Raw genomic sequence first — 27299 nt, 5'->3', positions numbered from 1 at the left:
AACCCAGAAAAATCTGTCCGTTAAAAGCAATGACTTTTAGCTGCCAAATCAACAAAACATGTCTTTCAAGCAAAAGTCATTAATTAGGTCAACAAATTTTGTTTCGCCTGTATCTATTTTCCCTTTGCTGGACATTGTTAACACAACAGCGCCTAGTTGAGCAACTTGAAATGGTGTCTTGGCCCTACATTCCCTTCTTGCCACGGTCCGGTAAACAGAGTGCAAACTTTATTTAGCTGTTTCAGCTTTTCTGGAAGGGTGCCTGAGTTTAACCACAGCAAAGCAAGCAAAAAGGATAGGCCGATCGACGAGCGAGAGAGGGGCAAAGAGAGCGAGAGAGAGTGCTGGGGCAGAGGGCGTGGAATGTCAAAGATGGTCTCAGAATTCAGTATCCGCGGCAAACGACTGGAAGTTCAGTGAATGATCTCAGAATCAAGGAGAGCTGAGCAACCCGGGGCTGGGAAGGGTTGGTAGGGCGGGAGAAAGGCCCCAACCCTGGGGCGGGGGGGGGGGGGGCGTGGTTAGTTTTCAGTAATCGGTGTCGAGAAGGGAGGAAATGAGGCCAGCCGATTGCGCTAGCGGTTATGATGCTCTTGCAACTTTTCACGAAAAGACAGATGGTGTTTCTTAAAGAGCACGATCTTGTTAGCATAGAAACCGCACTCCCACTTTTCAGTCTTTCCTATGCAGATAATCTCCGACCCCCAAGAGTACCCCTGGACAATCTCCAAAATTACCAAAAATCTTAACATTCAACGTGAGAAACTACAAGTCCCAGGGTGTAGTGCTGCCGTGGAGAAACAGTAGCCGCCAGAGAAACTACAAATCCCAGGATGCAGTGCTGCCTCGGAACCCCGAGCACCTCTTTGAGAATGACGTCCCTGCGGAAATCGGATCAGGGTCGGCGCTGCATGCTGGGAATCAGAAGACCCAGAATTGGATTGGTTGGGATTTGGAACTGACCGCGGCCCCCCGAGGTTGGCCAGTGGTACTGTAGGAGAAGGGAGGGGGGCGCTGCGCACTTCCTGTAGACGGAAGCGGACGATTGACTGCGTCCCCGCCTCACCAGGTACTAATCTCCCGCGCGTTGTAGAAAGCGTCCGTGACCCGGCGGAAGTGATTCCTCTAACTGCCCCGGAACCCACCGCGGCAGGCAGCTGGGGGTGGGGGGGCGGCCCTGGAGTAGGGGCTGTGGCGGTGCGCGGGGACCCGGTGCGGTGGCTGCTGTGGCTGCAGGGCTGACGAGTGAGTCTCGGGCTGGGTGGGAACGGAGCTGCGGATCCGCGTGGAGGACGAGGAAGGCTCGTGCTGGGCGCGCACGCAATCCCACTTCCCACCCCTTCCCATTTGGGCGGGGAAGGAACGGAAGCTCTTAACCTCGCCGGGCCTCCTGAGCTCCTGGTTTGGGGGAGGGGAGAAGAGGGCGGCAGGACCTTTCTAGGCGCCGCTTGGTGGCCTCGGAAGAGGGTGAAAGGAGGGGCGGCGGCTAGCGAGTCTGGGCCTTCGCCGGGCTGAGTGCGGGGAGGGTGGAGTTAGGAGCATGGCAGCCCTGTCGCGTTTCCTTTCTGCTTACCCCGTGTGCACTCAGATACGTCCTTTTCTTGGAGTCGGTCCCCAGTCAGAGGAGTGACTCTCACAGTCACAGTCCTCCTCTTTTTCCAGCTGCAGGACCCCGAGAAGTTTACCTTCTGGGCAACTTGTCGGACGATCTCTGCCCGACTTGATAGTTTGGGACTGTCGTGCATCTGCCTTCCAGTTTTGTCTGAAAGGTATCTAGTACAGTGGCCGTTGAGTTTATCTTATGGAACTAAAATCTCTTTCGTAACATGTAGTTGTAAAGTTCATGTCGTTAGTACGGGCATTTCTACTTAGCATTTTACTTTTTCATGTTTGTGTAGAAAACAATCGAAATCCTTTCGTTTGAGTTTTTAAAATCCTTTTTTTCAAACTGCTAAACTTGCTTTTTGATCCCCAAATGGTTGTTTCCTTTTCCGTTTAGTAGACTAAGATGATAAATCTCTGATCTCGCTTACATTATATTTGTAATTCATGATGTTGAAACATCACAGTTCACACACATGGATTCGTTCATTCTAGAGATACTATGGTAAGGAAACAGCTATGGTCCCTGTCATCTTGGATATTTATTTATTGCCAGTGGTGATTTGGGGTTTATGTTTAATTTTTAAATGACTGTTATTTTTTCCCTAAGTATGAGATTTAACTAGTAACTACCATTTCAAAAAATATATATATACCTTATATATATATGTTTATTTCAACTTGTAGATGCCAGTTTCATTACTTTTATAGTAATTCTGTAATGTAGTAAGGCAATAGTAGTCAGAAGTTATGGTCAGCCCTATATATCAAGTTCTAAAGTAACATTTGTGTGTACCTTATAAAGTGCTTTTTTGGTGTGTGTTTTTTTTTTTTTTTAATATAGATTTTTCAGTACTATAAAATAATCTGGAAACTCTTTGCATTTATACTGGTAAGTGTACATGCATTTTAGCTAACTTGTTATAAATGTTTACTGTTCCATTATTAAATAAGATCAGGAAAAGCCCATCGAGTGATGCCTGAAATTTCAAGCCTTCGTGACTAAGAAAACAATAGTACCATTCACTCAAGAAATATTTATTGAGCATCTGCTGTATGCCAGCTACTATACCAGGCCTGCCCTCATGGACCTTGGGGAAAGAGAGGAGATGCAATAAGTATATATAAGTATATACGTATATACGTATATGTATATAAGCAATTATAGTTTCAAGTGGTGATAAATGTGAAGAAATTATGTCAAGATTATAGAGTTATGTCAAGAGTCCAATTAGGTGACTAGGGTAGGGGTGTCTTAATTTTGATAGGGAAGTGAGCAAGGAAGACCTATGTCTCTGAGGAGTTGATGTTTTGCCTGGAGACCTAAATAATAGGGAAAAGCTTTTAAGGTATCAGTAATGCAAATGTAAAGACCTTAAGAGAGGAATGAACTGAACCTATTATGATACTAAAATGGCCAACGTACAGTATAGCTGGGGCACAGTGAAGGAAGAATGATGGGAAATAAAATCAGAGTAGTTAGCAAAGTCTACATGAGATACAACTTTATAGTACTTTTTCTGTTTGTAATGAGAGGCCATTAAAGGATTTTGTGCAGGGGAATGATACCTGATTTCTGTTTTTGATGACTGGTTGCTGGGTGGCAAATAGAGCAGTTGGAGGAAAGTGAGGAAACTAGTTCCTAAGGAGGCTGTAGTAGTCTAATTGAGAAATGGTAGCTTGAACTAGAGATGTAGGGTGGAAGTTTGTGAGGAATAGTATGATTTGGAATATAATTTGAAGATGGAGTCAGGTAGGCCTTGCCTTCACCCCTAGGACAGAAAAAAATTTGAGGAATCAACTGTTTTGCCTGTTTTGAGCATCTGGGTGAACAGTAGTACCACTTACTGAAATAATGAAGACAGGAGGGTACACTGGTTTCTGAGAAATCAGGAGTTTGATAATTATTATACAGCTCAGAATGTGTGCAAGTAGGCAAGTTGGATATCCACAACTATTGCCAGGGGCAGAGTCAAGCTAGGAAGATTATCTAGGGGTCATATATTTTTTTTATTATTATTTTATTTTTTTAAGATTTTATTTATTCATTTGAGAGAGAGAGAGAGCACAAGCAGGGGGAGAGGCAGAGGGAGAGGGAGAAGTAGACTCCCCACTGAGCAGGGAGCCCGACATGGGACTCAATCCCAAGACATGGAGATCATGACCTGAGCTCAAGGCAGATGCTTAACCATCTGAGACACCCAGGTGCCCCTGGGGGTCATTTTTAATAGGTATTATGTAAACCTGTGGACTGGAGGACATCAAGTGGAGAGTATTAATGGAGAAGAGGACAGATGACCGGGAGCACTCTGGTCGAAAGAGGAGCAGCAAACAGTGATGGAAGCAGAAAAGCCAGGAGCGTGTGGCATCTGTAATACTAAGGGAAGAAACTGTTTTGGGAAGGCAGGAGTAGTCAACTGTAAGACCCTGCTAAGAGTTAGATGAGGATTAAAAATTCGCCATGTAAGCAAGTAAAGTAATGGAAATATGGTGAGCCCCTTGAAGGGACTAGTGGGCCAGAAGTCTGATCAGAGTGGGTTAAGAAGAAGTGAATGGTAGTGATGATGTTACAGCATTTTGATGTGCTGATGGGAATAATAGCAGGACAAAGTCCTTGGAGAGGTGTGCTTAGTTTAAGTGGAAAGGTTGGCCTTGGATAGGAAGGATGGTTTTTATTCAACTTTTGAAACAGGAGGGTGGACAGAGTATATGGTATGTAGATACAGGTAGGATGAAGATGGAAAACAAGGCAATTGATGTGATGTCTTTCTATTTTCTTGATAAAATAAGTAAAGTTGTCAGGGCAAGAGGAGGAGAAGGTGTTGGAGGCTTAGGAGAAGGTAGGATTTTTTTCAGAGTAGAAAAGCTAGTTTACTAGGAGGATTTCTACAATGCCAAGTGCCTATTTAAAGTGTGTGGTCACAAATTTAAAGTTGAGATCAGTCAAAATGGTATGTCTTTTCTCCAGCCACATTCATCTCTCTGGTTGAGGCTTGAGCTCACCAGAGAATTGGGTTTGCCCAGGATTGGGATGTGGGTGGGTAGATCAATCAGAGGAGAGAGCAAGGAGTTAGGGTATAAGGACTGTGAGATGTGCATGGTGCTAATCCTGATGAACTCTTAACAGTGGAATGAAGGAAGGTCAGAACTTGTTTTATATTTGTTTTTTATGTTTATTTGTAGCCTATCATTCTAAGCATTCTTTTAAGTTATTTTGTAATATGTAGAATCTATAATTAGATACTATATAATGGGAGTATTTGTTCAAACTTTTTTAAACCAAAACAAAGGCATTTGGAGATCACTGTCTAAAAGAGAGGTTAGGTAGTTTACAGGGGTGAGGCAGACAGACTCCGTGGAAGCACGTAGCACTCTGGAGCCCTGTGTTGTATGAGAGCATCAACTCTGTTTAATAAAGATGGGAAATTGGGAATTATAGGCATTTGTAGAGGGAGGGAGAATTTCAGATGGGTACGATCATGAAATGGTGGCCCTGGAAGGGACTTTTAGACACAATTTAGTCCATTGTATTTGAGAGATAAACAGGAGTCTTTAACCTATCAGGATCTCAAGATAGAAATTTGGAGAGTAGAAATTCAGATGTCGCTTGCAATGACACTGTTACCTTGTGTACACTCCTTCCCCACCCCTCTCCTGATTTGGCTCATACTGTTTCTTTTGCCTGGATCTCCCTCTCCTTCCAGTTCTGCTTGGTAAAAACACCTCCATCCGTAGACCCAGATCAAAAGCTACTTTCCTTTTGTGGCTGTTCACTTAACAGATTCATAGTTCCAGATTTACTTCTTTAGGACTCCCAAAATCCTACTCCCCATCTATTAGCATCTGCAAACCTAGAGAATTTGGATTAGTTTTATTATCAGCATAAGTATCTTTTGAAAGGTTAATGAGACAGAAAACCATTTTGGATTGGTAACGTCTGTACAATGAAAGATACTTAAATTTAAGAAAAATAGTAAATTTTTTAAAAAAACTTTCCCTAACTTTATTTTTTAATTGAGATATAATTAACATATCATGGAATGCTCAGTGTACCATTTAATTTTCCAGAAAGTTGCCTCATGCTTCTTCGTAATCATTCCTCCAGAAGCAGCCGCTGATCTATCACCATAAGTTCATTTTGCCTGTTCTAGAATTTCATATAAATTGAATAATACAGTATGTACTTTTTTGTTTTCCCATTCAGTATAATATTTTTGGTATTCACCTATGTCTTGTGTATTAGTAGATCATTCCTTTTTGTTGTAAATGGTATTCCTCTGTACACATATATCACAGCTTGTGTGTCATCAGGGTAACTTCGCATTTATTTTGAGTGAACTTCTGTGAACATTTTTTTTTAATCTTTTTTTTTTTAAGATTTTATTTATTTGAGAGAGAGAGCATGAGAGAGGGGAGGGTCAAAGGGAGAAGCAGACTCCCCGTTGAGCAGGGAAGCCTGCCACGGGACTTGATCCTGTAACTCCAGGATCATGACCTGAGCTGAAGGCAGTCGCTTAACCAACTGAGCCACCCAGACGCCCCGTGAACATTTTTGTAAAAGGTTTTTTGTGGGCAAATTATTTCTTGGATAAATACTTAGGAATCCAGTGTAAGGATTTAGGAAAGTCTTGTTTATTGTTTTGCCACTTGTAAATTGGTATGAAACCAGCTATAACTTACCAAAACGTAAATAACCGAGAACATCATTCACCGTGATCTGGAGACCACTTAACATCACTGTAATGATTGTTGTGGTCTGCACCACCCTCTGTAATATTTCTGATTGATCATTTATGGCCAGTCTAAAATAGAGTTCTTAAAATACCAGAGAGATCTCTTCTAATCAAGATTCCTAAAGCCCCGGGTGCCTGGGTGGCTCAGTTGGTTAAGTGACTGCCTTCGGCTCAGGTCATGATCCTGGAGTCCCAGGATCGAGTCCCGCATCGGGCTCCCTGCTCAGCAGGGAGTCTGCTTCTCCCTCTGACCCTCCCCCCTCTCATGTGCTCTCTCTCTCTCATTCTCTCTCTCTCTCTCTCTCAAATAAATAAATAAAATCTTTTTTAAAAAAAAGATTCCTAAAGCCTCACAATTGATGACAGGCAGAGGGCTTGTTTCTAGAAACCAAGCCCTGCTGATGAAACATACTAATATAGTTGATTACTGAGTATTATTAGTTGAGTCATTATTCTAGTAGTAAAAACTTGGTCATTTAGGACAATTAGGCCATGGCTAATTGTTAACCATCAGAAATAGATGAGAAATTGAGGTCAATGCTTTTACTTTAAGTGACCTAATAGACTCCCTTAGTAAAAGCAAAGAACTGTCCTCTTTGACCTACTGTATACTGCCACTGAGAACAAAACTTGTTCTTCAACTCAGGGATGTTTGGGAACAAGTTTCAACCCTAGGAGATTTGAGGACATTATCAAACAAACATTTTCAGATAACTGAGTTAGTTCTAGGAAACATAAAATTCCAGAAATCATGTATAGGAATACATGCTTCATACACTTGCATTTATAATTAGCAGTTTATGGTAGTTGGTGCAAAGTTGTGAGACTGATGTTTTAATTATCATAATTTCATAAAATGTGGCTATGTCCTCGAAGTCTTTAAAATAAAAATTGTTTTAAGGATTAGAATTCATATTGACTAAACGTTAATGTGAAAGATGGAATACTATCTCCTTCTTTAGTCACTCCCTCCCTTCAGTATAGCCCAGAATATTTCCATAAACTTAAATGTTCTTTCCTAGAAAGAACAGTTTTCATTGTGGTTGTCTGAAAGCTCTAAGTTTATTCGATGCCAACATCATGGGAAAACATGTCTTGGTCAAAAGCATGGTATCACTGAATAACTTTATTCTCTTAGAAAGCTCAGAATAGTACTATCTGTGTCTGTGGCAGATAACACTATTGTATGAAGCTTCACATTGTTAACATTACCAGTAGTTACCATTGTATTGAATACCTGGGTCACAGAGAGAGAACCTCCTTGCCTTGTGGAAACTTAAAGCTAGTAAGCAAGACAAAATATATCTAAAAAGACTTGTAAGCATTTGCATCTAATAGTGAAGAAAACTGTAAATTCCACAGTGGAGGAAAAATGGGGGAGGGGTACCATTTGCTAAAAGTATTAAGACTGCCTACACCATAATTAAATATAGGATCATTGTTATGTTGAATAGGCCAGAATGAGAATTTTAACACCTCTTGGGAGCCATAAATCCAGTGACACTATAAGCACAATTCTGGGCAGGATAGTTTGAGGTCTTATTATAAATTGGAATTACCTCACTTCTGTCAATTTGTATTACTTTGTTTTCCAAATTAATCATATTTTTTACATATAGTTAAGCACTAATCATCAGGCTGACCATCGTTCCCTTATGAGCTGCTTGGTTCTACTTGTTTTGTTTCGTTTCGTTTTGTTTTAAGATTTTATTTACTTGACAGAGAGAGATAGTGAGAGCGGCAACACAAGCAGGGGCAGAGGGAGAAGGAGAAGCAGGCTCCCCGCCAAGCAGGGAGTCCAGCGTGGGACTCAATCCCAGGACCCCGGGACCATGACCCGAGCCGAAGGCAGACACCCAACCGACTGAGCCACTCAGGCTCCCCGTTTTGTTTTTTTAAGATTTTATTTATGGAGTGCCTGGGTGGCTCGGTTAAGCATCTGCCTTCTTCTTAGGCCATGATCCCAGGGTCCTGGGATAAAGCCCAACGTCATTGGGCCCTCTGCAAAGCAGGGAGCCTGCTTCTCCCTCTCCGTCTCCCTGCCGGTAGGCCTGCTTATGCTGTGTCTCCCTCTCTCTTTGTCAAATAAATCAATCTTTAAAGAGAAAAAAGGAATTCATAATGGTCTTTTTAAAAAAAAAAAGATTTTATTTATTTAGAGAGAGGGGTCGCTCACAAGTGCGAGTGGGGGTAGGGGGCATGGGGGAGAGAATCCCAAGCATAGAGCCCAATGCAGGGCTCGATACCAAGATCATACCCAACTGACTGAGCCACCTAGGTGCCGCCCCTTTTAATATTTATTTATATAAGTAATCTCTACACCAAACGTGGGGCTCAAACTCAAAACCCAAAGATCAAGAGTCACGTGCTTTTCCAGCTGAGCCAGCCAGGCGCCCCTATTTGTTTCTTTTTAAAAATCAAACTTAGGGGGGTGCCTGGTGGCTAGGTCCTTAAGTGTCTGCCTTCGGCTCAGGTCCTGGGACTGATTCCCAGGTCCTGGACTGATTCCCACATCGGGCTCCCTGCTCAGTGGGAGCCTGCTTCTCCCTCTCCCTGCCACTCCCCTGCCTGTGCGCGCGCGCTCTCTCTCTCTCTCTCTCTCTGACAAATAAAATCTTTTTTAAAAAATCAAATTTAGGGATACCTGGGCAGCTCAGGCAGTTAAGCATCTGCCTTTGGCTCAGGTCATGAACTTGGGGTCCTGGGATTGAGCCCAGCTGTGGGGCTCCCTGCTCAGCAGGGAGTCTGCTTCTCCCTCTTTCTCTGCCCCTCCCCCTCACTTGTGCTTGCTCACTTGCTCTCTCTCTCAAATACAATCTTTAAAAATAAATAAATGGGGCGCCTGGGTGGCTCTGTCGGTTAAGCGGCTGCCTTCAGCTCAGGTCATGATCCCAGGGTCCTGGGATCGAGCCCCTCATCGGGCTCCCTGTTCAGCGGGAAGCCTGCTTCTCCCTCTCCCACTCCCCCTGCTTGAGTTCCCTCTCTCGCTGTCTCTCTCTTTCTCAAATAAATCAATTAAAAAAAAAAAACTTTAAAAAATAAATAAATAAAAATCTAAATCACAGTTTTCTTAAAAAAATAGTTTTCTAGTTATTTACACTTTTGAACCTGTATTTTGGTGCATTTTATTTATTCTGCCGGAAACATGATTAATAGGCAAGAAACCACCTATTTTACATAAATGGCACCAAACTATACCTATCATTCTAATCTTGGATGGTATTCCCAAGTTGTTACACACAAAGATTTAACTTTTTCCTTTTCACTGTCCATAATAAATATTAATAATTGTAGATACACTATTTCTATTTAGCTCATTCCCTAATCGATGAACTTTTTTTAGGGTATTTTCAGTTTTTCATTTGTATACTCTTATAATCCATATCCTTCTACTTGCCTTTGCACACAAGGCTAGTGTGTCTCTAAAGTAGATATCAAGAATTGCTAGCCTTCTGATGATTCTGCTGCTACCTTCCAAAAACTGTCGTGCTATTTATTTAGTATTACCCTTTTCCCCTCTACTGCAACACTTGATTCTTAGCACATTTTAATGTTTTTAGTTTGCATGTTCTGTGATTACTGTTGGGATCAAGCATTTTTGTACAGGTCTATGAGTTATTTGCCTTTTTTTTTTTTTTTTTTTTTTCTATTTTTTCCAGAGCTCAGTGGATGTTTTATATTTGGTTCTTTAATCGTAGCATACTTTTGTGAGTGATGTCAGCTAGACATCTAACCTTATTACTTTTTTGAAGTAAATAGCCAACGTAAAAAGAAAGATAAAAGAATAGATTTGTAGCTCTTGCCATCATCTACTTAATAACCCAAGCAAATCAATTGAAAACTATTAGTACTATTAAGAGAGTTCTGCAGAGATGATGGGAATCAAAGTCAACTTTTAATGGATTTAAAAGCTTTTCTTTAAAACACCAGCAATAATCTTTCAGAAAGTATAATAGGAAAACAGACGGTATTCATAATAAAAACTATAAAGTACCTAAAAGTCCACCTAACAGGAAATGTGTAGTGATAAAATGGGACTTGCCTGACTATTTAGCAAACATGTTTATCACACTATTATAATGAAAATAGTGGATATATTGGTCAGGTATAAACAGATTAGTGAGACAGAATATAGTCTAGAAATTCCTATAATAATATAGTAAACGATAATGGTAGCATTTCAAATCCAAAGAATGGGCTGTTCAAAGATCTTTTTAGTGTTCAGTGATACTAGATTCAAAACTGATTTCAGTGTAGGTGCTAGGCTCACCTAGAATTTCTATTTGTTACTAAAAAATAAAAAACTATAAAAGAGTAACATTGATATATAACACCATAAAAGCATAATAACATCCGAGGACTTTTTGTTCATGCCTTATCTTTTTTTTTTTTTTTTTTTTTAAGATTTTATTTATTTATTTGAGACAGAGAGAATGAGAGACAGAAGGGTCAGAGGGAGAAGCAGACTCCCTGCTGAGCAGGGAGCCCGATGCGGGACTCGATCCTGGGACTCCAGGATCATGACCTGAGCCGAAGGCAGTCGCTTAACCAACTGAGCCACCCAGGCGCCCCCCATGCCTTATCTTTTGCCTAGAACTATTTTCAACCTACTGCTCAACCACTGCTTTTACCTACCTAATTCATAATTTCAGACCTCAGCTCAGTTATGGAATAGATATTCAAATGTTTACACTCAGATTTTTCTAACCCCAAACTTAGACTTCTATAGGTAAGTTGTGGGTTACATCCAAATTTAATCATATTTTAAATACTTTGAACTTCTACATAAGAATTAGGATTACTTTTAACTGTTAATGTTAATTTACTGTTTTCTTGTTAGTGATGCGGAGTCCCCCCCCCACCTTTGTTGTATAAATGGTGAGATTGATTTACTTTATTAGGAAGTCTACAGAGAAGCTGTTGCTACCCAAAGGGCTTCTAAGAAGTGACTTTGCATGGTTGCTTAGCTACTGCTAGTTAAATAAACATCTTAGGGGCGCCTGGGTGTCTCAGTCATTAAGCGTCTGCCTTCAGCTCAGGTCATGGTCCCAGGGTCCTGGGATCGAGCCCCACATCAGGCTCTCTGCTCAGTGGGAAGCCTGCTTCTCCCTCTCCCTCTCCCCCTGTTTGTGTTCCCTCTCTCACTGTGTCTCTCTCTGTCAAATAAATAAATAAAATCTTTTAAAAAATTAAAAAATAAATAAACATCCTAGATGTTTTGCTCTGAAGATTTTCCAGATAGAAGGTTGGCAATCGAAGTTCTTTTTCTAGCTTTTCTAGCATTTTTTTCCTTTTTCGTTTTTTTTAGAAGAATGATTACAAAGCAGTGAACAGAATAAAATAGTAATGACCAATGAATTTTTATCTACTATTATTATCATAAAGTGACACAGTACTGTTTAAATTTTAGATAAGTATCTAAGGATTTATATCAGCAGCTCTTAGCAGTAGTAGAAAAGTTTTCATGGGAGCCAGAATTGTTTACCATGGTAGTATGGAATAATGGAAAGGGGTGTTTGCTCTAAAGCAAACCTACCTAGCTTTAAATCCTCATGCTGCCACTTAAGCTGTAGAAGCTTTAAGCAAGTAGCAACCTCTTAGCATTTCTTCACCTCTAAAATGGGAATAGTAATTCCCTTGTGAAAGTGTTGTTTTAAAATAATGTATGTAAGTCATGTAGTGCAATGTTTACCACCTATTAGCCCCTCAAATTGTTGGTAATGATGTGACATTGCCCCTGTTGCCCTTACCTCATATTAGATATGGTACTTTAAATATTTCCCTCCATGCTTTGTATTCTAGGCAAATAGATAGATTTGATTCCTGCTCTCACTCTGGCATTACCTGGAACAAATTCAACCCCTCTATATATCAGTGATGCTACCTTTTTTTAAGACGAGGGATTAAGTTTCTTCCCTGCTCTAAAATGTTATGTTTCATTTTCTTCGCCCTTCCCTTAAGGCTAGAATAAAATACTGGCTAGGAATTTCTTAGAGAACAGGATGTTTTCCTGGGGTTTTTTGTTGTTGTTGTTGTTGTTTTTTAAGATTTTATTTATTCATTTGACAGAGAGACAGCGAGAGAGGGAACACAAGCAAGGGGAGTGTGAGAGGGGAGGCAGGCTTCCTGCTGAGCAGGGAGCCCGATGTGGGGCTTGACCCCAGGACCCTGGGATCATGACCTGAGCTGAAGGCAGCCGCTTTAACAACTGAGCCACCCAGGCGCCCCGGATGTTTTCCTGTTAATAACATAAATATATTGGTATAAATCCTCCTTGAAGAAATGATATGAAAATTAAAATTACTCAACATGAGCCCTTTTCCTTTAGCATTCATCTTATTTTGTAAAATTTAAGATTTCTCGGGGTATCTGGGTGGTTCATTAGGTTAAGCATCTGCCTTCGGCTCAGGTCATGATCTCAGGGTCCTGGTATCAAGCCCCACATCAGGCTCTCTGCTTGGTGGAGAGTCTCCTACTTCCTCTCCCTCTGATCCTCCTCCCTGCTTGTGCTCTCTCTCTGTCTCAAATAATAAAATCTTAAAAAAAAAAATTAAGATTTCTCACAATATTGAAGATTTTCTACGATGTCACTGTTAAATTTCAGAACTTTGGTAGCCTTTTGCAGCAAGGATGGCACAGTAAAATGCATTATAAATGGCACACTTACATAAGACGAGGGCAAGCCCTTTTATGAAGGCTACTTCATGTCCTTGGATTTATCATATTGTCATTCATTCAGCAAATACGTGCTTTAGTATCCACTAGTATCTAGTAGATACAGGTATACAAAGAAATGATTAAGGCCAACAATCTCCTTCAAGTTTAATTCAACTCGTAAGGAACAACATCTGTATTTTTAAACTATTCTCAGAATAGTTACCTTAAAGAGGGGAAGAAACCCAATCTGTATTTAGACTACTATTCTGAAGGTGATCATCTTTTCTCAGATGTTCAGAAACTTGATACTGTTCCATATTATGGTGGCTGGGAAACTCTTGCATAGCAGAGAGTCCTTAAATTTGTAATACAAAGGACATTAAATAGTAATGGGTGAAAACATATTATTCCAGCATTAATCTTAAAATAGCATTGTTATATTTTCAGGAAACTACTAAAGTTCCTGTGGAAGTAAAGTAGAATTTCATAAGAACATAATGGGTAAGTTATATAAAAGTAATTTTATATTTCAACTAGTAGAAGCTGGTTTTTCTTCTCAAAGATAGGCCTTTGACATTGGTGAATGCACATAAAAAAAAATGATCAGAGTAGACTAAAATTAGTTGTCTAAATCCACAGCATCTGTTTATTACTACGGCACACCTCAGAGATATTGTGGGTTTGGTTCCAGACCACAGCAATAGAGCAAGTCAAATGAATTTTTTGGTTTCCTCATGCTTATAAAAGTTGTGTTTATACTGTACTGTAGTCTATTAAGTATATATAATACCTTAACTTAAAAATCATTTATTGCTTAAAAAAAAATGCTAATAATCTGAGCTTTTGGTGAGTCATCACTGATCACAGCTCACCATAACAAAAACAGTAATAATGAAAAAGTTTGAAATATTATGAGAATTACAAAAATGTGACACAGATACACAAAGTGAGCAAATGCTGTTGAAAAATGGCACCAACAGACTTGCTCAGTGCAGGGTTGCCACATACCTTCAATTTGTAAAAACTGCAAAGCACAATAAAACAAGGTATGCCTGTATGTATTTTTGAAAGGTAGATAAGTAATGTTTTTGTGCCAAGTATAATTTGTGATTGCTAGTAAGTAATAGCAACTGAAGAAATTAGAAACTTTCCCAAAAAACATATAAAGTGCTTTAATTCGCAAAAAAAAATGCAAGAATTATAAATTTAATTGACAATTGTTTTTATTTTCTAAGAGATTGGCAAAACCTGCTAAATATTTATATGCTTGAGTAGTCTATAATTTACAAGTTACTTACATCCTTATAAGTCCCCCAGCTTTTTATTATGAAAAATTGCAAGAATGATACACTATGTAGCCTTCAGTGATTGTTAATGTTTTGCCACATTTGCTTTCCTTGTGTTTATTGGTGTATGGGTATTGTGTATATACCCATATACACACACATGGGTATTTTTCTGTACATTTATTTAGTTGTATAGTATCACCTCACATCTAAATACTGGAGTAGGCATCTCCTAACTTGGTCCATATTCAGAATTTCCCAGTTGTTTCAGTAGTGTTCTTTATTGCAGGTATGTTATAGACATACCTTGTTTTATTGTGCTTCATATTGCACTTCACAGATATTGCGTGGGTTTTTTTTGTTGGTTTTTTTTTTTTTTTTTTTTAACAAATTGAAGGTTTGTGGCCACCCTGTGTGGACCAAGTCTATTGGTGCCATTTTTCCAACTGCAGTTGCTCATTTCATGTCTCTCACATTTTGGTAATTCTCACAATATTTCACTTTTCCATTATTATTATTATATTTGTTATGGTGTCAGTGATCTTTGATGTTACTATTGTAATTGTTGTGAGATGCCATGAACCATGCCCACATAAGACAGGGAACTTAATCGATACATGTTGTGTGTGTTCTGACTGCCGCACCGACCAGCTCTTCCCTCATCTCTCTCTCTCTCCTCAGACCTCCCTATTCCCTGAGACACAAAAATTGAAATTAGGCTAATTAATAACCCTACAATGACCTCCAAGTATTCAAGTGAAAGGAAGAATTGTACCTCTCTCACTTTCAATCAACAGCAAGAGATGATTAAGCTTAGTGAGGAAAGCATGTCAAAAGCTGAGACAGGCCGAAAGCTATGCCTCTCGTGCCAAACAGTTAGCCAAGATGTGAATGCAAAAGAAAAGTTCTTCAAGGAAATTAAAAGCGCTACTCCGGTGAACACGAATAATAAAAAAGTGAAACAGACTTACTGCTGATGGAGAAAGTCTGAGTGGTCTGGATAGAAGATCAAACCAGCCATACCAGTCCCTTAAACCAAAGCCTAATCCAGAGCGATGCCCTGACTCTTCAATTCTGTGAAGGCTGAGAGAGGTGAGGAAGCTGTAAAAGAAAAGTCTGAAGCTAGCAGAAGCTGGCTTATGAGGTTAAAGGTAAAGCAGCAAGTGCTGATGTAGAATCTACAGCAAGTTACCCAGACCCAGCTAAGGTAATTAATGAGGGTGGCTATACTAAACAGATCTTCAGTGGAGATGGAACACCTCATATTGGAAAAAGATGCCATCTTTGATAGCTAGAGAGGAGAAATCGGCACCTGGCTTCAAAGCTTCAAAGGACAGGCTAACTCTTGTCAGGAACTAACGCAGCTGGTTATTTTCAGTAGAAGCCAGTGCTCACTGAACATTGCAAAAATCCTAGAGCCTTTCAGAATTATGCTAAAACTACTCTGCTTGTGCTTTATAAATGGAACAAAGCCTGGATGACAGCACATCTATTTACAACATGGTTTACTGAATATTTTAAGCCTACTCTTGTTACTTTAGAAGTACATCCCGTAAGGTACAGCTGCCACAGATAGTGATTCTTCGGATGCATCTGGTTAAAGTAAACTGAAAACCTGTAATTCACCATTCTAGACGCCATTAAGAATACATGTGGTTCATGGGAGGAGGTCAAAATATCAACATTAATAGCAGTGTGGAAGAAGTTGATTCCAGCCCTCATGGATGACTTTAAGAGGTTCAGGACTTCAGTGGAGGAAGTAAATGTAGATGTGGTAGAAATAGCAACAATTAGAATTGGGAGTGGAGCCTCAAGATGTGACCGAATTGCTACAATTTCATGATAAAACTTGAATAGATGAGTTGAATCTTATGGATGAACAACGAAAGTGGTTTCTTGAGATGGAATCCACTCCTGATAAAGATGCTGTGATAATTGTTGAAATGACAACAAAGGAATTAGAATATTATGTAAATTTAGTTGATAAAGCGGTGGCAGGGATTGAGAAGATTGACTCCAGTTTTGAAGGAAGTTCTGCTGCGGATCAGATGCTGTCAAACAGAATCACGTGCTACAGAGAAATCATTCCTAAAAGGAAGAGTCAGTCAATGCAGCAAACTTCACTGTTGTCTTATTTTAAGAAAATGCCACAGCCACCTCAGCCTTCAGCAACCACAGCCCTGATCAGTCAGTGACCCATCAGCATCAAGGCAAGACCCTCCACCAGCAAAAAGATTACTACTCACTGAAAACTCAGACAGTGGTTAGCATTTTTTAGCAATAAAGTATTTTTAATTAAGGTATAAACATTTTTCTTTTAGACATAATGATACTGCACACTAAATAAACTATAATATGCTGTAAACAAAACTTTTATATTCACTGGGAAACCAGAAAGTGGATTTGACTCACTTTTGCATTATTTGCTTTATTGTGGTGGTCTAGAACTGAACCCACAGTATCTCCAAGGTATCCCTGTGTTTTATATCCAGGATCCAATCAAGGATCACTTACTGCATTAATCTGTCTCTTTAGTCTCCTTTAAATAGTTCCCTTCTTTTGGGGGCATGAGGAGTGAAGTCTTTCATGACACTTTAAAATTTAGATTTATCTGAGTGTTTACTCCTGATTAGATTCAGATTAGACATTTTGGGCAGCAATAGTACATAAGTGATTTTTATATTTATTAATCTTATTTGAGGGATTTTTAAATTATTAAATGAATAAACCAATGGATATTTGTAGCTTGAATACTTCAGCTTTATCCTCTGTACTTCTTTTTGTAGGGCTTCCTAAGTTTTTAGAATAAGCCTTAAGACACTTTCTTTCAGATATTGGTAACCATAAAAATTAAAGTTTTGTCAGTACAACACTGTGAAAGTTATAGGTGTTAGAAAGCTCTTAAAGGGCTATACAAAAAATGTATACTCCCAAGAAGGTTACATGGAGCTAGCTACTGTCGCTGAAGCCGGCGCGGTGGCAGTGAGGGGGCTGGCCGTAGGGGCACAGCTGCCCTGTCTCCTTACCTCTGCTTTGGATTTCAGAGGCTGCTGTTTGTCTGTATTCATCACTTCAGTCATGTAATAATTTAAACTCAGAAATAAAATGTTTTGATCATTATTTTTATGGATCAAGAGTAAAGATACTAAGTAAAAAGGAGCCCTAACTTTTAGAAGTAGGAGCTTGTCAGAGAAGGTGAAATCATATGACATACATTCTTTCGTAAATGCACACAGTGCATCTTATGTTAACATTGAGTATTTCCAATGATTTAATTTAAAGTTTTACTATTTGATCATTTTGTTTGAGCTTTCAAAGTTGAATGTGTTGCTGTGTTCACAAAAAAAATTGTTAATACTTCCATGAAAAATACTGGTAAATTTACATCTAAAGTAACAGCCTTGAACGTAGTTTATTCTGACATTGGAAAATGTTCAGAGAATAATAAAACAAGGAGTTAAAAAACCTTAAAATCTTGTAGATGTGGGTGCCTGGGTGGCTCAGTTGGTTGGGCGGCTGCCTTCAGCTCGGGTCATGATCCTGGAGTCCCGGGATCGAGTCCCGCATCGGGCTCCCTGCTCGGCAGGGAGTCTGCTTCTCCCTCTGGCCCTCCTCCCTCTCATGCTCTCTGTCTCTCATTCTCTCTCTCTCAAATAAATAAATAAAATCTTTAAAAAAAAAAAAATCTTGTAGATGTTACCATACAGAAATATTTCTGTTCTGAGTTACTCAAATATTAACCTTGGTAAATTGGCTTATTTTTAATTTTGTGATTCAAAAATCATTTTACTACTTACTGTACTTTAGATGGAGAAGAGAAAACCTATGGTGGCTGTGAAGGCCCTGATGCCATGTATGTCAAATTGATATCTTCGGATGGTCATGAATTTATTGTAAAAAGAGAACATGCACTAACATCTGGAACAATAAAAGCCATGTTGAGTGGCCCAGGTAGGTACATGTCTTTATTTTCTGTTAATAAATCTTCACTTTTAATGTGTTTTTACTTGAATTAAGTGACTCATAACATTAAATGAGACAGTAACTGTTCTAACATTATTGCATGGTTATGTTGCATTGGAAAAATTGATTTTTGCCAGTTCCTGTTTTCAGTTATTTACCCTAATAGGAAGAGTCTTTTCCCTACATTAGTTACCATGGTTAATTTCTTCACCACAAAAGGACTCTGATGGTGATTTGTGCTCCTAATTATATATAAAGTTGATTTTTAGAAGTTACCACTTCCCAAACATCTATTTTTTTTTTTTTTTTAAGATTTTATTTATTTGACAGAGACACAGCAAGAGAGGGAACACAAGCAGGGGAAATGGGAGAGGGAGAAGCAGGACCCTGGGATCATGACCCGAGCCGAAGGCAGACGCTTAATACCTGAGCCACCCAGGCACCCCTCCCAGACATCTATTCTTAACTCTTTCTTTCTCTTTTTTGTTCCTTTGAGATAATTTTTGTTTTTTTACCTCAAGGAAATTTTTTTTTGAGGATTGGAATTTTCGAGAGCATACAATAATACCAATTTTAACTTTTGGAGGAAACACCAAACTGCACAATCTTACAATCCTACCACCACTGTATGAGTATTCTAGTTTCTCCACATTTTCATACATTTCTGTTCCCGTTTTTTTTGATTCTAGCCATCCTAATGGGTGTGAAGTGGTTTCTCATTGTATTTTGTTTCAAGATTTATTTATTTAAGAGAGAGAGTAACAAGCAGGGAAAGGTACAGAGGGAGAGGAAGAGAATCTCAAGCAGACTCCCCGCTGAGCACGGAGCCCAATGCAGGACTCAGTCTCAAGACCCTGAGATCAGGATCTGAGTGGAAACCAAGAGTCAGACGCCTAACTGACTGAACTACTCAGGCACTTTCCATTGTATTTTGGATTAGCATTTCTCTAAGGACTGATGCTAAACATCACTTCTGGTGTTTGCTATACATTTATATATCATCTTTGGAGAAATGTCTATTCAAATCTGTTGCATATTTTTCAATTCAGTTGTGTGTCTTTTTGTTACTGAGTTGTAAGAGTTCTTTATAAATTCTGGACGCTAACCCCTTATCAGACATACCATTTGCAAATATTTTCTTATAACAGTTCTATGATTTTATTTATTAATTTTTAAAGACTTTACCTATTTAGGGGCGCCTGGGTGGCTCAGATGGTTGAGCGTCTGCCTTCGGCTCAGGTCATGATCTCAGGGTCCTGGGATCGAGTCCCACATCGGGCTCCCTGCTCCTTGGGAGCCTGCTTCTCCCTCTGCCTCTCTCTCTCTCTCTGTCTCATGAATAAATAAATAAAATCTTTAAAAAAAAAAAAAAAGACTTTACCTATTTGACAGAGCGAGCACAAGCAGGGGGAACAGAAGAGGGAGAGGGAGAAGCAGGCTCCCTGCTGAGCAGGGAACCCAATGCGGGGCTCGATCCCAGGACCTTGGGACTATGACCTGAGCTGAAGGCAGACGCTTAACTGACTCAGCCACCCACGCATCCCCAGTTTTATGGTTTTAGCTTTTAGCTTTTACATTTAGGTCTTTGATTTTAAGTGAATTTTTGTATATGGTGTGAGGTAATGATTCAGCCTCATTCTTTCTAATGTGGGCTTTCTAGTACCATTTGTTAAAGAGACTGTTCTTTCCCCCATTTAATGGTCTTGACACCTTGTTGAAAATAAGTTAACCATAGCTATGTGGGTTTATTTATGGGTTCTCAACTCTCTTCCATTGAGAGTCCTTTTTTTTTTAAATTTTTTTTCTTTTAAGTAATCTCTACACCCAATGTGAGGCTTGAACTCAAAACCCTGACATCAGGAGTTGTATGCTCTACCCACTGAGCCAACCAGGTGCCCCATTCCATTGATCTATTCTTATAATACCACAATATTTTAATTACTATTGCTTTGTAGTAAGCTATGAAATGGGGAATTATGAAGCCTCTAACTTTGTTTTACTTTTTCAAGGATTGTTTTGGCTATTTGAGGTCCCTTGTTTGTTTTGGGGTTTTTTTAGTTTTGATTTAAATTCCAGTTAGTTAATATACAGCATATTAGTTTCAGGTGTACAATATAGTGGTTCAGCACTTCCATGCAACACCCAGTGTTCGTTACAAGTGCGGTCCTTAGTTCCCATCACCTATTTAATCCATCCCCACACCTACCTCCCTTCCAGTAACCATCAGTTTGTTCTGTGTAGGTAAGAATCTGTTTCTTGCTTTGCCTCTCTACTTTTTTCCCCCTTTGCTCATTTGTTTTCTTTCTTAAATTCCGCACATGATTGAAACTGTATGGTATTTGTCTTTCTCTGACTGACTTATTTTGCTTAGCATAGTATCTGGCTTCATCCATGTTGTTGCAAATGGCAGGATTTAATTCTTTTTTATGGCTGAGTAATAGTCCTCTGTGTGTGTGTGTGCACGCGCGTGTGTGTGTGCGCGCGCGCGCGTGTGTGTGTGTGTGTCTACACACCACATACCACATCTTTATCCATTCATCAGTTGATGGATACTTGAGCTATTTCCATAATTTGGCTATGGTAGATAATGCTGCTATAAATATCAGGGTGCATGTATCCCTTTGAATTAGTATTTTTGTATTCTTTAGGTAAAAACATAGTAGTGCAATTGCTGGATCATAAGGTAGTTCTATTTTTAACTTTTTGAGGAAACTCCATACTGTTTTCCAGAGTGGCTGCACCAGTTTGCATTCCCACCAACAGTGCAAGAGGATTCCCCTTTCTCCACATCCTTGCGAACACCTGTTGTTTCTTGTGTTGTTGACTTTAGCCATTCTTTCTTTTTTTTTTAAGATTTCATTTATTTATTAGAAAGAGAGAGAGCACAAGTAGGCAGAGCGGCAGGCAGAGGGAGAGGGAGAAGCACGATCCCCGCTGAGCAGAGAGCCCGATATGGGGCTTGATCCCAGGACCTGGGATCATGACCTGAGCTGAAGGCAGATGCTTAACTGAGCCACCCAGGCACCCCCGACTTTAGCCATTCTGACAGATGTGAGATGATACCTCATTGTAGTTTTGATTTGCATTTCCCTTATGATGAGGGATGTTGAGTATCTTTTCATGTGTCTTTTGGCCATCTGTATGTCTTCTTTGGAAAAATGTCTATTCATGTCTTCTGCCCATTTTTTAATTAGATTATTCAGTTTTTCGGGTGTTGAGTTTTATAAGTTCTTTATATATTTTGGATACTCGCCCTTTATCGGGTATGTCATTTACAAATATCTTCTCCTATTCCATAGGTTGCCTTTTAGTTTTGTTGATTGTTTCTATTTGAGGTCACTTGTAATTCCTTTTCTATATTTTTTACTATGGAGATTTTAAAACACACATAAAAAGAGAATAGTATGATACACTTCCATGTACCCGTCAACCAGCTCCAGTTTTATCAACGTTTTGCCAATCTTATTTCATCTATTAGCAGTTTTTTTTACGAGTATTTCAAGGAAATAAGTCCCTGCTAGTGTCATTTGACTTGCAAAATCTATGATAGTTCCCCTGCATGCTCCCTTTTTTTCAGGTCATGAATTTTTCGGAGAAACACCGTTATTTGTAAAATGTCCACATCTAGATTAGACTTAATGTTTCATCTTGTAAGCTTATAATTAGAACTCTAGAGGTTTGATTAGAATCCAGTTCATTTTTCTAGATAAGAATACTTTATAGGTGGTACTACTGTATTCCTATTGTCTCAATCTTTTAGCAATGTTGAGACTGATTAGTGGGTTCCAGGATTAGCAAGCTGATTCATTCATCTATGAACAGTTCTGCAGTCAGATTTTCATATAATGCTTGTAGCATTCATTGTAATTATTGCTGAGATTTACTTCATTTGGAATTACAAAACAGTGATTTTCTAACTCTTATAATATCTTCTGCATTTATTAGTTAGAATTCTCCTATAAGGAACTATTTGGTTATCCTGAAATATACTCTTTATAGCAAAGAAAAGATAAATGCTTGATTTTTTTTTTCCCTTTACATATAATTTTTCAGTGTAATGAAATGATTCTTCAGCATCCTCCAGTAGCAAAGAGTATTTTGTTTTTTGTTTCGGTTTTTTTGGGTATCATTTTCAACTTGTGACTTTTTATTATTTTAATTTTTTTTTTAAATCTGGTGCAGTCCTCCTCACTGGTGCTCAAATTGCCCCCATTTGCTCAATTTTTATGCCAGAAGGAGCCACATCGGGTTGACTCCTGTGTCCTTTTGACATGGCTCTGGTAGTCTTGGATAGCTATACTACTTTCTATAATAAGATTTCTTTTCTCTTTTTTTTTTTTAAAGATTTTATTTATTTATTTATTTGACAGAGAAGGACACAGCGAGAGAGGGAACACAAGCAGGGGAGTGGGAGAGGGAGAAGCAGGCTTCCCGCCGAGCAGGGAGCCTGATACGGGGCTCGAACCCAGGACCCTGGGGTCACGACCTGAGCCGAAGGCAGACGCTTAACAACTGAGCCACCCAGGCGCCCCTCTATAATAAGATTGCTCAGGCTTATTTGATACATTATTCTCTAATTTTGAAAACACATTTTTCCAAAGGGCTGTTTTCTTGTAGTGGAAAATGGTACTTAGGAACCCCAGTCTGGTTGTTAGCAGTACTCATTGCTCATGGGTTGAATTACTTTTGGACTTTTCTACTGGGTAGAGCTAGGATGTACTTTAGAAAAACAAGGTCATGGGTGTCAACAAATTTTAATTAATAATAAAATTAAAGATGTTTGGTTTTTGTAAGGTTGATCTCCTTTAGTTTATCTGCAACCCAAAACTAATGTTTGCATGAAAAGGAATGAAGTACTGATACATGCAACCTTCAAAATATGATGCTAAGTGAAAGGAGCCAGACACAAAAGGTCTCATGTGGTAGGATTCCATTTGTATAAAATATCCAGAATAGATAAATCCACAGAGACAGAAAGATTGGTGTTTGGCAGAGGCTGGGGGGTGGGAAAACTGTTTAAAGGGTATGGGATTTTATTTTGGGATGATGAGAATGTTTTGGAACTAGATAGCATTGGTGGTTGCACAACACATTAAATGTACACTGAATCGTATACTCTGAAATGGTTAATTTTATGTTATATGAATTTCACCTCAAAAAACCCCAATGTTTGTCTAATATCAAAAGCTTACTGGGCACCTGGGTGGCTTACTGGTTAAGCATCTGCCTTCGGTTCAGGTCATGATCTCAAGATTCTGGTATCGAGCCCCACATCAGGTTCTCTGCTCAGCAGCAAGTCTGCTTCTCCCTCTCCCTCTGAGATCTCTCTCACTCTCTTATAAATAAATAAATAAAATCCTTTTTTTAAAAAAAAGCTTACTAAGTGTCTTGGTAATATTTCATGCATATGTTCAAGAAAGAGAGTTTTAGTCATTGACAATCCAAAATTTACCTCATTGCTATGAATTCTTCATTCAATCCTGCTCTCCTTTCTTCTCACCCCACCCCCAACCAATAGACAGTTATTAGAAAACTTCTAAAAAACTACATTCTCAGAAAGCACATTTTTCTACCTTTTATATTCAGTACACAGTGCTAGTGCTAGACTGCTAAGAAACTATTTTATCCCTCTAGTAAATGCTAAATGCTGTAAACTCTCTATAGCTAAAGAAATTTTGAGAGATCATTAAAAAGTTTATAAAGTGTTACTAAAACAGGGGCGCCTGGGTGGCTCAGTCGTTAAGCGTCTGCCTTCGGCTCAGGTCATGATCCCAGGGTCCTGGGATCGAGCCCCACATCGGGCTCCCTGCTCCACGGGAAGCCTGCTTCTCCCTCTCCCACTCCCTCTGCTTGTGTTCCCTCTCTCGCTGTGTCTGTCTCTGTCAAATAAATAAAATCTTAAAAAAAAAAAAAGTGTTACTAAAACAAAGGGAAATAGCTTATGAGGAGCTCTCCTTAACATAGTCACAATTTTGAAAACTAAAGGGGGAAACAATGGGTTTGCTTTCTTGAGAAAATGTTTTTAAATAGCATTACATTTATTACTTATTTTTACATGTCAACTCATTATAGCACAGGGCTCCTGATGATCCACAAAGAATTGATCCATAAACTGAATCTTCTAAAAGATTTGTCTTTTTTTGTATCCTATTCACCCTTACTTAATCATGCCACCATGATTCTTAGGAAAAGTTAAAGTGTCCAGAGTCCTGGAAGAAAATTAGAATTTTAAAATACAGTCTTGATTAATCTCAGTTGCGATCTTAATAAAGATTTTTTTATATTTATACTCGAGATCGGAGTTACATTATTTCGTTTGATGCTAGTTGGGTTCATTCTTTTCACATTGTATTAGTTTGCTAGGGCTGCTGTAACAAAGTACCATGGACTGAATGATTTAAACAATAAAAATTGACTTTCTCATAATTCTGAAGGGTAGGAATTTGAGATCAAGGTATTGTTAGGGTTTCTTCTGAGGCCTCTCTCCTTGCCTTGATGGCTGTCTTCTCCCTGTGTTCTTCACCTTGTGTTCCCTCTGTGTGGCTATAACTTAACCTCCTGTTCTTTTTTTTTTTTAAGATTTTTTTTTTATTGATTTATTTGACAGAGAGAGATACAGCGAGAGAGGGAACACAAGCAGGGGGAGTGGGAGAGGGAGAAGCAGGCTTCCCGTGGAGCAGGGAGCCCGATGCAGGGCTTGATCCCAGGACCCTGGGATTATGACCCGAGCCGAAGGCAGACACTTAACAACTGAGCCACCCAGGCGCCCTTAACCTCCTGTTCTTATAAGGATACCAGTCATATTAGATTAGGGTCCACTCTAATAATCCTGTTTTGTCTTAATTACCTCTTCAAAGACCCCATCCCATGGGTCATTAAGCAGCACCTATACTAAAACTGGAATGATACAGAGAAGATTAGCATGGCCCCTGTGCAAGGATGATACACAAATTTGAGAAGCATTCCATGGTTTTTAAAATGTTTCCTTAACAGAAAAAAAAGGGGGGGGGGATCCTATCTCCAAATATGGTCACTTTTGGAAGTACTGAGAGTTAGGACTTCCCAACATAGGAATTCATTCAGCCTATAACAAACCTACTCCTTTTCTTTTACAGGTCAGTTTGCAGAGAACGAAACTAATGAAGTCAATTTTAGAGAGATTCCTTCACATGTGCTATCAAAAGTATGCATGTATTTTACCTACAAGGTTCGCTACACTAACAGCTCCACAGAGATTCCTGAATTCCCAATTGCACCTGAAATTGCACTGGAACTGCTGATGGCTGCGAACTTCCTAGATTGTTAAATAAAATAAATTATAATAAACTGTTAACTTTTTTCAGTATTTAATACCTGTAGTTGAGTTAGTAATTTTTTCATATATAGCATGTTGCCTGTGTGCAGTTGAACTTTAAAGTTCACTGCAAAGCAGATTATCTTCTGTTCTTTTGCATAGCAATCAGAGTTGAAATTTGTTTGCTACATCAACAAATTAAGGACATTTTCACAAATTGAGAAATAAACAAATATGCCAATTCGTAGGTGGTTTTGCCTTATCCTTTGGATGGGATTTTTAAAATTAGAGCAGTGGTGATATAGTAAATACTGAAATTTAAGCATAAATGAACACATTCTACAGGTAAATAATGGGGCTACGTATTTTTGTGTTTTCAGTGTTTTTTTTAAACCTATTCTGATCTTATAGCCGTTGTTAGCATTACTAGAGTTATGCAAATAATTGCATTATAAACATGTTTATAACTTAGCCAAAACATTGATTTTTATAACTGTCAAAGACATAAGAGGTGACATTTCTTATGTGTCTTTTGATAAACTGCAGTATTGTTTAAGTGTATCTTGTCTTTTTGTTTATTGCTACAATTTAAGAACTTTATTTAAAAGCAATTTTGGAAGATTACTAGGAATAGCTTTTGGAGCAATCACTTTTTGAACTATAGCCACATGGTCAACAAGTAAACTACATGACTGATTTCATGTGCATTCTGCATTTTGGCCAATCCAAAGTACTGTATTTCATTGACTATAAAGCTTCCTTCACAATATTCATTCTTCTTAAATAGTCCCTTGTTGTGACTGCACTTCTGATTATTTAAATATGTCTTAAAGGATTCATTATGGACTTTATTCAGCTCTTAAAAGCTAGACTTTTCTGAACTATTCCAGTCTTCCTCCAACCAACTGAAATGTTAAAAAATTTAAAAACGTGGAGTGATACAGTGCAAATCTTACAAGGCACTTTGATGTAGTTTATGAATTATCTTCTATTAATTAAAATATGTCCCAATAAGTATGATACCCATAATCTGTGGGTCTTTTACTGAAATCAGACTTAATAAAGAGGTCATTCAGCTTTTATACTAAACAGACAAAAAATTTGAAAAACTATGACAGAGCACCTCTGCTTAGGCATGGGAAAAGGAGCACTGGAGTAGGGTTTATTATTATCTCTATCTTAGTAATAAAATAAAGCTGTCATTATAGGAGATACATAGTTAAGCCTTCAGCTTAGTTCTTTAAGACTGGTTTAATATGGGCCAGTTTTTCTGGAACCTGCCAAGAACATAAACAACCAAGATCTATAAAAATAATTTTTCCTCATAGAAGACCTAACATTGTACTTTCCAGCTTACTGAAAGCAATTAAATATGTTAATTGCATATATTTTAGTAACTTCTCAAGACATACTGGTACATATTTTAGTATAGAAGATTATCAAGTACAAGAATTATATTCTGCTACTTGCTGACAAATAATATCAAAAACCTAAATGATGATCTTAAAGGTCAAAGTGAGAACTAGAATAAAGTTCAACTTTGACCAGTTTTAGTAGGTTACTCTATGTGTTAGATCCAGAAGTAACCTTAAGTTTAAAATACTGAAATAGAACAAAGATTAGGAAAAACTGTGTATCTTGCGGCAAATGATACTTGCATGTTAATAAAGGCTCTTGACTGAAAGGTTTGATGAACACTTGGTGTTTGATCTTTTTAACTTTTTCTCTTTCTCCTGAGAATTCATGAAACTACTTGCTTCAGAA

General features: G+C 38.7%; 1 protein-coding gene and 1 non-coding gene across 6 annotated transcripts; both read left to right on the top strand.

Moving 5' to 3' along the window:
• The first annotated feature begins 874 nt into the window (after positions 1–874).
• ELOC (elongin C) lies at positions 875–27230 on the top strand. Of its 5 annotated transcripts, XM_035011360.1 has the most exons (5): positions 1554–1769; positions 2447–2494; positions 13440–13493; positions 18086–18229; positions 25357–27230. In XM_035011360.1, the coding sequence occupies exons 3-5, from the start codon at positions 13490–13492 to the stop codon at positions 25545–25547; spliced, it is 339 nt and encodes a 112-aa protein (XP_034867251.1). In that variant the 5' UTR covers positions 1554–1769; positions 2447–2494; positions 13440–13489; the 3' UTR covers positions 25548–27230. The 5 variants fall into 5 exon arrangements, with proteins under 5 accessions (XP_034867252.1, XP_034867250.1, XP_034867254.1 ...); XM_035011361.1 differs by lacking the exons at positions 1554–1769; positions 2447–2494 and adding an exon at positions 875–1069; XM_035011359.1 differs by lacking the exons at positions 1554–1769; positions 2447–2494 and adding an exon at positions 1133–1245.
• On the top strand, positions 25113–25215 carry LOC118015527. Its single transcript, XR_004680671.1, has one exon. It is a non-coding gene; the product is annotated as a U6 spliceosomal RNA (small nuclear RNA).
• Positions 27231–27299: the final 69 nt, after the last annotated feature.

The sequence above is a fragment of the Mirounga leonina genome, unplaced genomic scaffold, assembly GCF_011800145.1.
Source record: "Mirounga leonina isolate KUSES-001 unplaced genomic scaffold, KU_Mleo_1.0 Mir_165, whole genome shotgun sequence".
Lineage (NCBI taxonomy): Eukaryota > Metazoa > Chordata > Mammalia > Carnivora > Phocidae > Mirounga > Mirounga leonina.
This window is presented reverse-complemented; position numbering and strand designations above follow the sequence as displayed.

Coding starts and splice junctions, on each gene's coding strand:
- ELOC (XM_035011361.1), top strand. Junction 18,230..25,356: donor AGCCATGTTGAGTGGCCCAG/GTAGGTACATGT, acceptor TTTCTTTTACAG/GTCAGTTTGCAGAGAACGAA.